The 13,035-nt window shown below is 40.9% G+C and overlaps 1 protein-coding gene across 1 annotated transcript; it reads right to left on the reverse strand.

Moving 5' to 3' along the window:
- Window positions 1–8,196: 8,196 nt before the first annotated feature.
- Window positions 8,197–12,654, reverse strand: pim1 (Pim-1 proto-oncogene, serine/threonine kinase). Its single transcript, XM_062998512.1, has 6 exons — window positions 12,317–12,654; window positions 11,624–11,730; window positions 11,466–11,516; window positions 10,705–11,071; window positions 9,890–10,066; window positions 8,197–9,443 (listed from the first exon to the last, which is right to left on the reverse strand). The coding sequence occupies exons 1-6, from the start codon at window positions 12,396–12,398 to the stop codon at window positions 9,286–9,288; spliced, it is 942 nt and encodes a 313-aa protein (XP_062854582.1). The 5' UTR covers window positions 12,399–12,654; the 3' UTR covers window positions 8,197–9,285.
- Between the last annotated feature and the right edge of the window lie 381 nt (window positions 12,655–13,035).

The following is a 13,035-nucleotide window of genomic DNA, read 5'->3' on the forward strand; positions in this document are numbered from 1 at the left end:
CCATCCAGACTGTTATCAGCAACAAGTCCAAAAGCCAGGGTCTGTCATGGTACGGGGCTGTGTCTGTGCCCTTGGCAAAGGTCATTTATACTTCTGTGATGGCAGCATTAATGCAGAAAAGTACATTGAGATCTTAGAGCAACATATGCTGCCTTCAGGACATCATCTTTACCAGGGACATCCATGCATTTTTCAACAAGACAATGCAAAACCACATGCTGCACACATTACAAAGACATGGCTGCAGAAGAAGAGGGTACGGGTACTGGACTGGCCTGCCTGCAGTCCTGACCTGTCCTCAATAGAAAATGTGTGGAGAATTTTGAAATGCAAAGACGTGTTTGCAGGAAGAATGGGACAAAATAAAAGCTGAAACACTAAATCACTTGGTATCCTCGGTGCCAAAACGTCTTTTAAGTGTAGTGAAAAGGAATAGCAACATTACAAAGTGGTAAATGCTTTACTGTCCCAACTTTTTTTGGAATGTGTTGCAGGCCTGAAATGCAGGAATGGATGTTTATTAATACATGAAATGAAGTTGAGCACATAAAACATGAAATATTTCAGGTTCATCCTGTCTGCAATCAAATAAAAGTCAAAGTGAATGTAAGAAACTCTGTGTTGTTTTTTATTATTATTATTTGCATTTTTCATGCTGTCCCAACTTTTTTTGATTTGGGGTTGTAGATTCCACTAGATATTTGAGTGTCTTTGTAGGAATTTGTGTCCATTCAGTTGAAACAGTTAAGGTTTTAGTTGGTAATTGAGGCCAACACTTAATGTTATTGACCCAATGCTATTGTTACTGAACGTTGCAGCCTAGTGGTTAAGGTACTGGACTAGTAATCAGAAGGTTGCTGGTTCAAGCCCCACCACTGCCAGGTTGCTGCTGTTGGGCCCTTGAGCAAGGCCCTTAACCCTCAATTGCTTAGACAGTATACTGTCACAGTACTGTAAGTCGCTTTGGATAAAGGCATCTGCTAAGTGCCAAAAATGTAAATGTTATTGGGCAACACCCAATGCTACTGGAGTTCCTTTACACCAAACTTGTCAAACTATGCATTTATGAACCTAGCTTTGTTTACAAAAGAGCTTTCCCAGAATTCCCTTAGTTAAAGCTATAAAATTCATTATACACACCTGTGGCTACACGCTTTACATCTAGCAAATATTTAGACTGCTTAATGGGATTTGCAAACGTTTCTGGTAACTATCACATAATAAAATGAATAAAATGTGTGTGTTTGTGTGTGTGTGTGCATGGGATGATTGCGAGATTGCTCAATTAATGCTTGGTGAAGGACAGATGCCACAAACAAGCATTTTTGCCCTGATTCCCAGAGCGCTAAGAGGAATGGGTGCTTGTAGAGAGGAACAGAAACGAGATGTCTGGAGCCTTTTTAAAATGCTGTGGCCAGGTCATGTGCAGTGACTGAAAATCACCAGTCTATGGGTTGATGATTCATGTTGGCATGTACCAGCAATTTAAGAATGAAAACAGAATTTCTAACTATTTGAGTGATTGGTGTTACAGAACTGAAAAAGCCCTGTGGTGTATATGTGTTGCATTTCTTGATGCAGCGGCACACTACAGTATATTAAGTGGCAATGGTTTTCAGAAGTACTCCCAAGCCCGTGTGGCTATACACTGATCAGCCATAACATTCAAACCACCTCCATCGTGATGGAGGCATAGTGGACACGGTATTTAAACTCCATCAGCATTGCTGTGTCTGATCCACTCATACCAGCACAACACACACTAACACACCACCACCATGTTAGTGTCACTGCAGTGCTGAGAATCATCCACCACCTAATTAATACCTAAAGAACAGGGTGAAAGCAGGCTAAAAAAGTATGCAGAGAAACAGATGGACTACAGTCAGTAATTGTAGAACTACAAAGTGCTTCTATATGATAAGTGGAGCTAATAAAATGGACAGTGAGTGTAGAAACAAGGAGGTGGTTTTAATGTTATGGCTGATCAGTGTATTTATCACAGTAGCATGACAGTCAGCAAAGGCCACATGCTTTCAACAGTGGTTTACAGATTTGCCCTACACGCACTAAGATCTCTCTAGATTCCCTGAATCTTTTCACAATATTATAAATAGTAGATGATAAAAGAAGAGAAATGTTCTTTTTGATCTGACTGGCAATTCTCACTGGCACAATGTGGTGAGCAACGACCCATCATTTATAAATACTGATCCTTTGGTGGATCCTCTTTTTATACCTAATTACAATTCCCTGAATTGTTAGATGGCTAAGTGGGTAGTACTGTCGCCTCACAGCAAGAAGGTCCTGGGTTCGATCCCCAGGCGGGGCGGTCCGGGTCTTGAACCTGATTGATTTTTGACCCAGTTTGCCGCTGACCTATTTAAAGCGCCTCCAATGAGACGAAGTGTTTGATATGACTCAGGCAATACGAACAACGCTTAATGTACACAAAGCTTTATGTGGCTTGTTGTACAAAACAAAAGCCAAGGAATTTCATTAGCGAAGAGAACTTATGAGCAGTAATCATTTAGAGTGGTTTAGTGTTCCTAGGCTATTCCTTTTGTATATTACGTTACGTTAAGCTGCTTGTTACCATTTCTCAGCACCCTGAGCTGTAACACAAGTTTAAAAGTGAAACTATCACATAGTAAGGAAAATACAGCTACACATAGATAGATGTGGATGCTTTCGGAGTGGATTTGATGGTTATTTCACTCAAATGCATACTGTCGTTCTACAGTACACGAATGACTCTTTACAGCACCGCTCAAGCCAAGCGCCGAGCAAAGCGCCAATTTGCTTTGCACGTCACCACTGTCATGATCGTGGTAAATGGTGAGCCTACTCAACACAGTAGGTGCAAAGCGACAGGGTGATGAACCATCTCAGAGCATAACCCATCCACTCACCACTATTCACCCCTATTCACATGGACACCTCTGCATATACACAGAAGAACAAATGGTTTGCAAAATGCTGCATGAACTGTCTTGTGACGATTACATAACAATCATGATTCAGCATTCCTTTCATGCCATCACAGATCCTAACCGTTCAACACTGAGCACCCACCCAAAACTCCTGCTTAACATTTCAAAACGAAATAACACCTTGTGCATTCCAAGCCCAACCTGTCTAATGCATTCCTGGTTCTGACGTTACAACCAGTATATTAAAGACAAGAAGGGAAGTACTGCCAAACTTTGTCATAACACTGTTAATAGGAAACAGCAAGGCAACATAAACATAAACAAATACAAAAGCTGCAGCATTCATGCATTCATTTTGGTTCAGATAAGGGTCAGTTAAATACCATCCAGAAACACTGAGGCAGGAATGCATACTGGAAAGAGTTCCAGTTCATTCTGGGCATCCTACACACACAATGTAATGAAGCTAAGGTATGTTTCAAGGTTTACATGTAAGGGCCTTTTCTATAGCTGCTCCCTCCCTATGGAACTCTCTCCCTAAACACATACGAGACTGTCCTGATATGTCCACTTTTAAGTCACTTCTCAATACCCACCTGTTTGGAGCTGCATTTAACTTATTTATACATTTTCTATTATTTTTGATATGTTTTCTTTTTTGATATTTATATCTGAGATCATGACAGGAATGAGAAGCTCCACTTGTGTTTTGGATCCTGCTCCATCAAAACTTGTTAAGGGTTGTTTCCAGATATCTCCCCACTCATCGCAGAGATCTCTCTCCCTAAACACATACGAGACTGTCCTGATCTGTCCACTATTAAGTCACTTCTCAAAATCCACCTGTTTAGAGCTGCATTTAACTTAACAATGTAATTGTTTTTATTTATACATTTTTTATAATTTTTGATATGTTTTCTTTTTTGATATTTATATCTGAGATCATGACAGGAATGCGAAGCTCCACTTGTGTTTTGGATCCTGCTCCATCAAAACTTGTTAAAATCCACCTGTTTAGAGCTGCATTTAACTTGTAACAATGTAATTGTTTTTATTTATACATTTTTTGTTCTTTTTGATATGTTTTAGTGTATGTTTTAGTGCTGTTTTGTTTTTCTACTCTCCCCCACTTCTAGCTATACCTCTCATATTCTTGCTTACATGTTTTAATGAAATGTCTTAATGCTGTTTTCTCTTCTTCCTCCTAGTATGTTTTAATTATTATCTTGATGCTGATTAATGTGGTGTGTGAATTTTGTACTACGATTTGTACGGTTTGTGTTGTTTTTATGATTATTAAATTATGGGGGGGGGGGGGGGGGTAATGATCTTTTTATCCTTTGTATGGTCTTCTTATATATTTGTGATTGTGACATTGTCTTAATGTAATTAATATAAACTGGTTTATCAGTATAATAATGTAATGTCTTTGTTTGTCATAGACCAATGACTTGTTGATAGTGGTGAACTTAGGAAATGCTGTGTTACCTGTAGTTGGTTTGGTCCAATCCCTCAGGAGTATTTAAGTATTTAAACATTCCAACATGTTTGAGTGTTGGAATATCTCAGTGAAATGAATTTGTATATTTAATATTTTGCACCTGTTTTTGGATTGGGAGAGATAAATCACCACAATTGCATCCCAAGTTCCCGGTTCTGACAGTCCTGAGTTTTTCCATCACTGATCGGCTCTCCTGTAACACACACACACTCACTTACGACTACGTACACTTTAATGCAGTCATTCCACCAGGGGGTCCATTGGTACCCGAAACCACTGTGCACAAGGTAGGAAAACACCACGGAAGGGTATCACCCACTCACTTACACTTGTGGCAAAAGAAAGCAACCAGTCAAAACACTGGCATGTTTTGGGGAATTCCTGGAGGACACCACAGAAACACAATGAGAACACAGGAGACATCCACAGACTACGGCTGCGTCTAAAATAGCATACTTTCATACTGAACAGTATGCGAGAGCGGGTAGTGTCCGAATACGTAGTATTTACTGAACAGTATGCGAAAGCAGTACGCAAGAGTGGGTAGTGTGTCCGAATACATAGTATTTACTGAACAGCATGCAAATATAGTATGCAACAGCGGGTAGTGTGTCCGAATACATAGTATTTACTAAACACTACGCAAAAGCAGTACACAAGAGCAGGTAGTGTGTCCGAATACATAGTATTTACTAAACACTACGCAAAAGCAATAAGCAAGAGCGAGTAGTGTGGCCCATTTTTGAGTATGCAAACACAGCACACTGCGGCCCAATAACCTATCCCATAATTTAACTGGAGCTGCAAAGGCGTTCAAAGCGGTAGAAGAAAGATGGCATAATAGACATAAAGGAAAAATTTCATGATTGTGTCCAACCATGAATAACGTTATGAGTAGCTTTGTGCAGAACGACAGAATAAATGTTGTCTGATTGTAATATTGTTATAACTGTGGCGATGTGACGTCATGCATCACGTGACGTGACATAGGATGGTGGACATAATACGTCCCATGTTGCATGCATACTGCAGAATTGTGTACTGAAGGAGCATACTGCTTTACCGGCCGAGCAGTGCACATTGTCTCGAAGTTAGTACATACTGTTTAAGTATGCGAGTTCCGACGCAGCATATGATTGAACACAGGTCATCAGGACCTTTACGGTTAAGTGGCATCCATGTGACCTGCTGCACCAGTGCTGCCCTTGGTAAGACATTCATTCTCTGAGTTAACTCATTAAATCATGATCAGGGTTGTGGAGTGTCCCAATCATATCTCAGAAAGACCAGTCGCAAGTCTAGTCTCATTATAAAGTGATAAGAAAAAGTCATTGCCCCCACCCTTTGACTTTCTGTGGTATTGCAAAATAGTATTACAGCAATAATGGGTTACTCTCACTGACTCTCGGTGGTGCGGGAGGAGGACGCAGAGCCTGTAGTTTCCATGAAAGACAATCAATCTTGCAAATGGTACTATTTGATATGCAAATTTGCACACAGTATTGCACACATAATAAGGGCTTACCCCCTTAGTGTTTTGTTCTTTGTTAGATGTTCTTATATTCTTATTTTTATATTTTTTAGATTTTATATCTTATTTTTGCATTACATTACTTTTCAGCTTGTCAGTAACTACTAACCTACACCAAATGGCCACTTTATTAGGACCCCTGTTTGTCCTCCAAACAAGAATTCTACAACTCCATGTTGACATTTAGATCTGCAGATTTGCCAGCTGCCCATCTATGCTGTGAATTCTCCATTCTACCACATCTCTTGGGCTTTATTGAATTTAGGTGTGGCTACCAAGGAAGTCATTTAAGTAGAATTAATTCAGTGTCATGTTGAGGAAGCAGTATGACGTGCATTATGCTGACAGTAGCTATTATAAGATATGTAAAGCGTAGCCATAAACAAATGCAAACTGTCAGCAACAATAGTCAGACAGATGATACCAAAAGCTACAACCATTATGGGCCAGGGCTCACCATTAACACCACTACTTTACATTGTTAAAGCAAACACTCACTCACTCACTTTCTTAACCGGGGGTTGCTGAAGCCTATCCCAGCTTTTCAATGGGCACAGGGCACACAGTAACACCCTGGATGGGGCGCCAGTCCATCGCAGGGCAGACACACACACACCCACACATTCACCTATAGGGCAATTCAGTGTCTCCAATTAACCAGACTGCATGTTTTTGGACTGTGGGAGGAAACCCCACACAGACACGGGGAAAACATGCAAACTCCGCACAGAAAGGACCCGGACCGCCCCGCCTGGGAATCAAACCCAGGACCTTCTTGCTGTGAGCCGCCATGCCTCCCTTGAAGCAAACAGATTGGGTCAATTGATTAATCATACTGTTTATGCCAAATTCTAACCCCACCAGTTTTAGTGTATCTGTGCCAAGTAGTCTTTAATCTCCATTGTTGCATGGCCAGAGTGAAAACTTCTATTCTGTGCATTGTATTTGTTTGTTTATTAGGATTTTAACGTCATGTTTTACGCACTTTGGTTACATTCTTGCCTACAGCAAGAATGTATAGTGCAATGAGATTATTTACCAATTCTCCCCCTTCGGTCACACGCTCCTTGACCACATGCTTGATAGCAACCTGAAATAACACAAATACAAATCTGGCTTCAGTGCAAAGCGTTTTAAACATGGAAAGTGTGTATAAAATACAAAATAAGGTTAAAATATGTCTTTAAAAAGAAACAGTCATGGACAATTTAGTGTCTCCAATTCACCTCACTTTCATGTCTTTGGACTGTGAGAGGAAACCGGAACACCCGGAAAAAACCCACTCGGACACGGGGAGGACATGCAAACTCCACACAGAGAGGACCTGGACCGCCCCACCTGGGGATCGAACCCAGGACCTTCTTGCTGTGAGGCGATATTAGGATTTTAACGTCATGTTTTACACTCTTTGGTTACATTCATGACAGGAACGGTAGTTACTCATTACACAAGGTTCATCAGTTCACAGGTTATATGTCATGGACAATTTAGTATCTCCAATTCACCCTCACTTGAATGTCTTTGAATTGTGGGAGGAAACCGGAGCTCCCGGAGTAAACCCATGCAGACAAGGGGAGAACATGCAAACCACACAGAAAAGACCTGGATCACCCCACCTGGGGATCGAACCCAGGACCTTCTTGCTGTGAGGAGACGGTGCTACCCACTGAGCCATCGTGCCACCTGTGCATTGTAATTAATTCAATATATAATAATAATTAGGATTTATTTTTATATTAGGATAATATTTAATAATTGGGATTTTAACATCATGTTTAACACACTTTGGTTACTTTCATTTACATTTTTAGCATTTAGCAGACACTCCTATCCAGAGGACTTACAGCACTGTAACAGTAAGCAATTGATGGTTAAGGGCCTTGCTCAAGAGCCCAATTGTGGAATCTGGCAGTGGTAGGGCTTGAACCAGCAACCTTTTGATTACTAGTCCAGTACCTTAACTACTAGGCTACAGGACAGGTAGTTACTCAGGTAGTAGATTCATTAGTTCAAGTTTTTAATGTCAAACACAGTCATGGACAATTTTGTGTCTTCAATTCCCCTCACTTGGATGTCTTTGGACTGTGGGAGGAAACCCACACGGAAAGGACCCGGACCACTTCACCTAAGAATCAAACCCAGGATCTTCACAATTCAGTATATAAATCCAGTAAACTGTAAACCAGTTCTAAATCAGTGACATAGTAGAAAAGACGATTCAGGCAAAGATGATCATTTAAAAAAATATTTATTGAAACCGTAAAAAAATAACTTCCTAAACAATTTACAAACGCTAACCAAATAAAACAATTCAAGCTGCATCATGCAACTAAAAGTGAAACTCCAAACATGAAGACGTCTGTGCTGACGTACACATCGACATTCCTGGAACACGTAGCGGACGTTTAACTTAGACATGTAGCAGTAGACTTCAGTACTCCATGCTTTAGACGATGGAAGTGCTTGCAAAGGCTATTTACAAGTATTTACACAGATCCGCTCAGAACAGCTTTAAATACGATAAAAAATAGATTTAAATATGTCGTGGACCCTTCAGTGTGGAATGACTAATGTCAAACAAAAGTTGTTCAGTTATAAATAAATAAATAATTCCACTGATCTTGCTTTACAGACATTCAAATAAATAATGTACACAGGCCTCGTGTTGAAATTTAGCGTCATAAGACATCACATGAGTATCTGAGCAAAAAAAAAAGAACAAAGAACTGTAGTCGAGTTGTAGTTGCATTGCTGTGTGCATGTGATAGTGAGTGGTAGCTGTGTTGTTACTGAGTTTTAGAGTTCGAGCGATAGAGGTGTAAGACGGTTCTGCACAGATTCTCTGAGGTCGTTTTGGTTCCTCGCTGCGTTACGCAGACGAGATGGAAGCAAGAAAGGTGACATCTGGATAAGGAGCTGTGGTACAGTGGCTATTACTCAATTCAAGTATTTTTTTCCCCCACACAAGGCACTAATCGAGAATGTTCTCCACTACACTGAAGATCGCACTCAGTCCGTTGACTGGCATGCCTCTTTTCAGCGTCAGGCTTGCGCCGGGCACTCTCGCCCGGTCTGTCTGACCCGTCCCCCTTTACAGGACCCTGCCGGAGTGGCCCTGACCCGGACCATCACTGGGAGAGAGCTCGAGAGGGAGCGCTAGAGCAGGGCAGGCTTTCAGACGTTTCGCAGGCTGACCAGCATGGCTTTTAAAACGAACAATTCGCGTTTGAAATGTTCGTCTCCTCGGCTGCCTGGTCCTGGAACGGCGGCCTGCTCTTGGCTGGCTGACTTAGTGTTAACGAGTCTCTGGATTAACGAGTTCATTTGGCCTCGAGGTTCAGGCTGTGCAACCAAATCTCCGTGGAGTCTGTGGGTGTTGTGGTGGTGTTCTGCATCCACGGGTGATTGATGATGTCTTCAAAAGATGGACGCTCAGCAGGTCGCAGGGACAGGCACCATTTAATGAGCTGCTGGCATTCTGAGAAGGAAACAAAGTAGAGAGGTTAGTCCACAATCCTTTTTTGGCAATAAGTGTCATATTTAACTACATTTGGTTTCTGACTGTGTGTGTGTGTAGTGTGTATGTATGTATGTATGTATGTATGTATGTATATATATATATATATATATATATATATATATATATATATATATATATATATATATATATATATATATATATATATATATATATATATATAAAAATAATTTATATAAAACAAGGGAAATTTAGCATGTTTTGTATTCTACATCTTTATTATAGTATTGGAGCTGATGTATTGGAGCCCACTTATTAACACCTTATGTAGAAATTGCCAATTAGAACCACTACTGTGCAGCTCTACAGTTCTAAGACCACACTTGTAGAATGTGATCCATTCTAAGTGTGGGGCAGTTCTCTAGATTTAGGTGCTTGATCCTCACCTGCTGAGATCCTGCGCCTGAACAGCACCTGTCCACGCACGATTTCCTCATCCTGCTCGAATGGGATGTCACCACACACCATATCGTACAGCAGAATTCCCAGGGACCACACTGTGGCTGACCTCCCATGGTAGCGGTGGTATTTGATCCACTCTGGAGGACTGTATACACGTGTACCTGTATGGGGAAATAAAGGATACATTCTTACTATAACGTCAATTATATTAAAATTTTAAATGTTAAGAACTTGCTTTGACATCAGAACCCAACCCTCACTTTGTTTACAAATGGCAAACTCTAAGAATAGTACAAAGGTGGGGCAAACAAGAATTTGGCAGGCTGTTTACAAAACATTACTATACTGCACCAACCCAGGCTGAACCTGCGTTTCAGTTAAGTGCTGTGTGCAGAGGAGAGGCCAGGAGGGCGGGAAATGCAGTTGCCATGTGATCTGTGTTTACAAACTTTGAGTAGTAGTAAAGCCACTAGTGCCCGATAGGGGGCGCCTGAAACTACAACAAAGCCTCAACCTGAAACGTCACTACTAAACATAAACACAAGGTTACTTTATATGCAAACCCTCATCTCAGGGTCTTTAGGGAAAACGAACGGTTTTTTGAGAAATCACCTCAAAATTAGCTTGACATGACTGATCTGCTTTAAATTTGTGACTTAGCAGCCTGTTCTCTCATGTTAAAATGTCAAATTCATTCACCAACAACTTTAACATTTATAAAGCAATCTTAAGCCCATAATCCATTGATCAATAAAACCTGCTTTTAAATAATCATTATATGCCAGTGAAAAGGTCTTACCGTCAAAATCTGTGTACACTGTGTCCTTGAGGAGGGCTCCCGACCCAAAGTCGATGAGTTTCAGCTCTCCTGTCCGGAGGTCAATGAGGATATTCTCGTCCTTGATGTCCCGGTGCACGACGCCGCTGCTGTGGCAATGACGGACCGCCTCGAGAACCTGGCGGAAAAAGCCACGAGCCAGCTCCTCTGGCAGGGCGCCTTTCTCCGTGATGAAGTCGAACAGGTCTTTCACAGCTTCAGGTCTCTCCATGACGATGATAAAGCCATCGGGTCTCTCGTACCAGTCGAGCATCTTGATCACACCGCGGAAGCCTGTGCCGACCTTTTTCAGGAGGACGATCTCCATGGGTACACGTGCACCATTAGGCTGCAAAAGATAAGACAAGATCGGTTAATGCATGGTTTGCATATTAAATGTTTTTTGTTTTTACATCATTACAGGTGCACAATCCCTAACCAAACATACACCAGATGGTAAATAGGGTGTGCCCTTAATAGTGCCATACTCATCACAATCTGCACTTGATTTCATACTCTATACTAGCAGTCAATCAATTGGTGGATTTTTTTTTTTAAAGATGACTTTATGAAAATTATAAAAAATAGTGGTCCAAATATTGGTTTGTGTGTGCTTAAACACAAAGTGCAAAAATCTGGGAGTGGTCGTCAACATAGAAATGTTTCAAGTAAGGCACTAGGTAGGGAGCAGGGTGCGGTTAGGGGCCTACAGCAAGAATGTATAGTGCAATGAGATTATTTACCAATTCTCCCCATTCGGTCACACGCTCCTTGGCCACATGCTTGATAGCAACCTGAAATAACACAAATACAAATTAGGCTTCAATGCAAAGCGTTTTAAACATGGAAAGCGTGTATAAAATACAAAATAAGGTTAAAATGTGTTTAAAAAGGGACGTACCGGCGCGCCGTCAGCTATCCGCAGACCGGTGTAGACTGTACCGAATCCGCCGCTTCCCAACACCGAGCCGACCTGATAAACCTTTTCAAACGGCTCCTTTTCCTTCACTGTAATTACAAGCATAAAACAAACCAGGTAAATATAACTTCTAATCTTGTGAAATTCGAGAATATTCGAAAATTAAAGAGTCATACATAAATTCACAGGTTTTACTAATCTATTAGTGATGGGGCGTTTTTAAGGAGTCGGCTCATTGGGTTGAATCATTTGGGTAAACTGCAGAAATATTTATAAACAAATCAGTTATTCACTATTAATTTAATATTATTAAAATACCCTAAAGAACAAAGTTTAATTTACACACATCACTGCAGTACATTCGTGTTTTCATATGTATTAAATAAGAATATATTTTAATGCAGAGCATGGCTTAAATGTACTATCGCTTCTTGTTTTGGAGATTAAATCCCACATATAATGTTAGGTTAATAACATGGTACATGAACCAGATTACCAATTGAAGTCATAACAAAATACAAACACATTCTGACCAAAACTGAGCTGAGCCGACTGCTGCTGATAAACTGAGCCGATTGGCACGACTCACTGAACAGAGCTGAACGACTCATCACTAATATCCATGATGTCCGCCACATGCGGCTACTGAAAACCCGCACAAAACCATTCTCTAACCTTGGTGCACTTGGAGCTGGATCTTGGCAGGCATATCGACCGCTGAAATGTGCGCGAACGTGTTCAGTTTACACAGAAGCATCTTAGAAATCCGTAGAAAATCCAAAAGGTTCAGAAAAATAGAGATATTTTCCAGAAGATTCCGGTCTGGAACAAGAATAGACGCCGCTTGGCTTAGTATAAATCCACGTTGTCGACCGAGCAACGGCTTTAAAGAGTGATGCAAGGTAAAAAATCTTTTAGTGAAAATAAAAATAGAATAAAAAACAAATAAACAGTGTTTCAGGTAAATATATAAAGATAAAGATTTTAATCGGTCCGTGCTGTGCGTATCCACAACACAGAAACCCGGCTTTCTAAAAGCTCGAAGGCGGGACGGACTGCTCTATATAGCCGTAGTAAAGCGCGTCATCTTGTCGTCAAACATAGCCCCACCCACAAGCGTCTTTCGACCAATCCGCGAAGAGCTGGGCTTTGTGCCTAGACGTCAATCAAATATGAAAATAAAGAAAAACGTAAGCCGGCGAGACGACGTGGCGGGAACCGAAACGCGCCAAATTCTTCAACCTCATGGTCACACAGAGACAGAAAACAGAGACAGACAGGGTTGAGTTTAACAAAAGTTTGTCTACCAACAAAGACGAGAAGCTACCCAGAAGACAGGGTTAAAAAAAATTAAACACAACGTGGAGATGATTCATGTGCCTTGAAATGTCTCA

Source organism: Trichomycterus rosablanca, chromosome 7 (genome assembly GCF_030014385.1).
Source record: "Trichomycterus rosablanca isolate fTriRos1 chromosome 7, fTriRos1.hap1, whole genome shotgun sequence".
NCBI lineage: Eukaryota > Metazoa > Chordata > Actinopteri > Siluriformes > Trichomycteridae > Trichomycterus > Trichomycterus rosablanca.

What these genes read in the sequence shown, in the direction of transcription:
- pim1 (XM_062998512.1), bottom strand. Translation starts at nt 12,398, where the DNA reads ATGCTTCTGTGTAAACTGAACACGTTCGCGCACATTTCAGCGGTCGAT. An exon ending in TGACCGAATGGGGAGAATTG is followed by an intron (nt 11,072 to 11,465) that starts GTAAATAATCTC and finishes TATCTTTTGCAG; the next exon opens with CCTAATGGTGCACGTGTACC. An exon ending in AGTGTACACAGATTTTGACG is followed by an intron (nt 10,067 to 10,704) that starts GTAAGACCTTTT and finishes TTCCCCATACAG; the next exon opens with GTACACGTGTATACAGTCCT.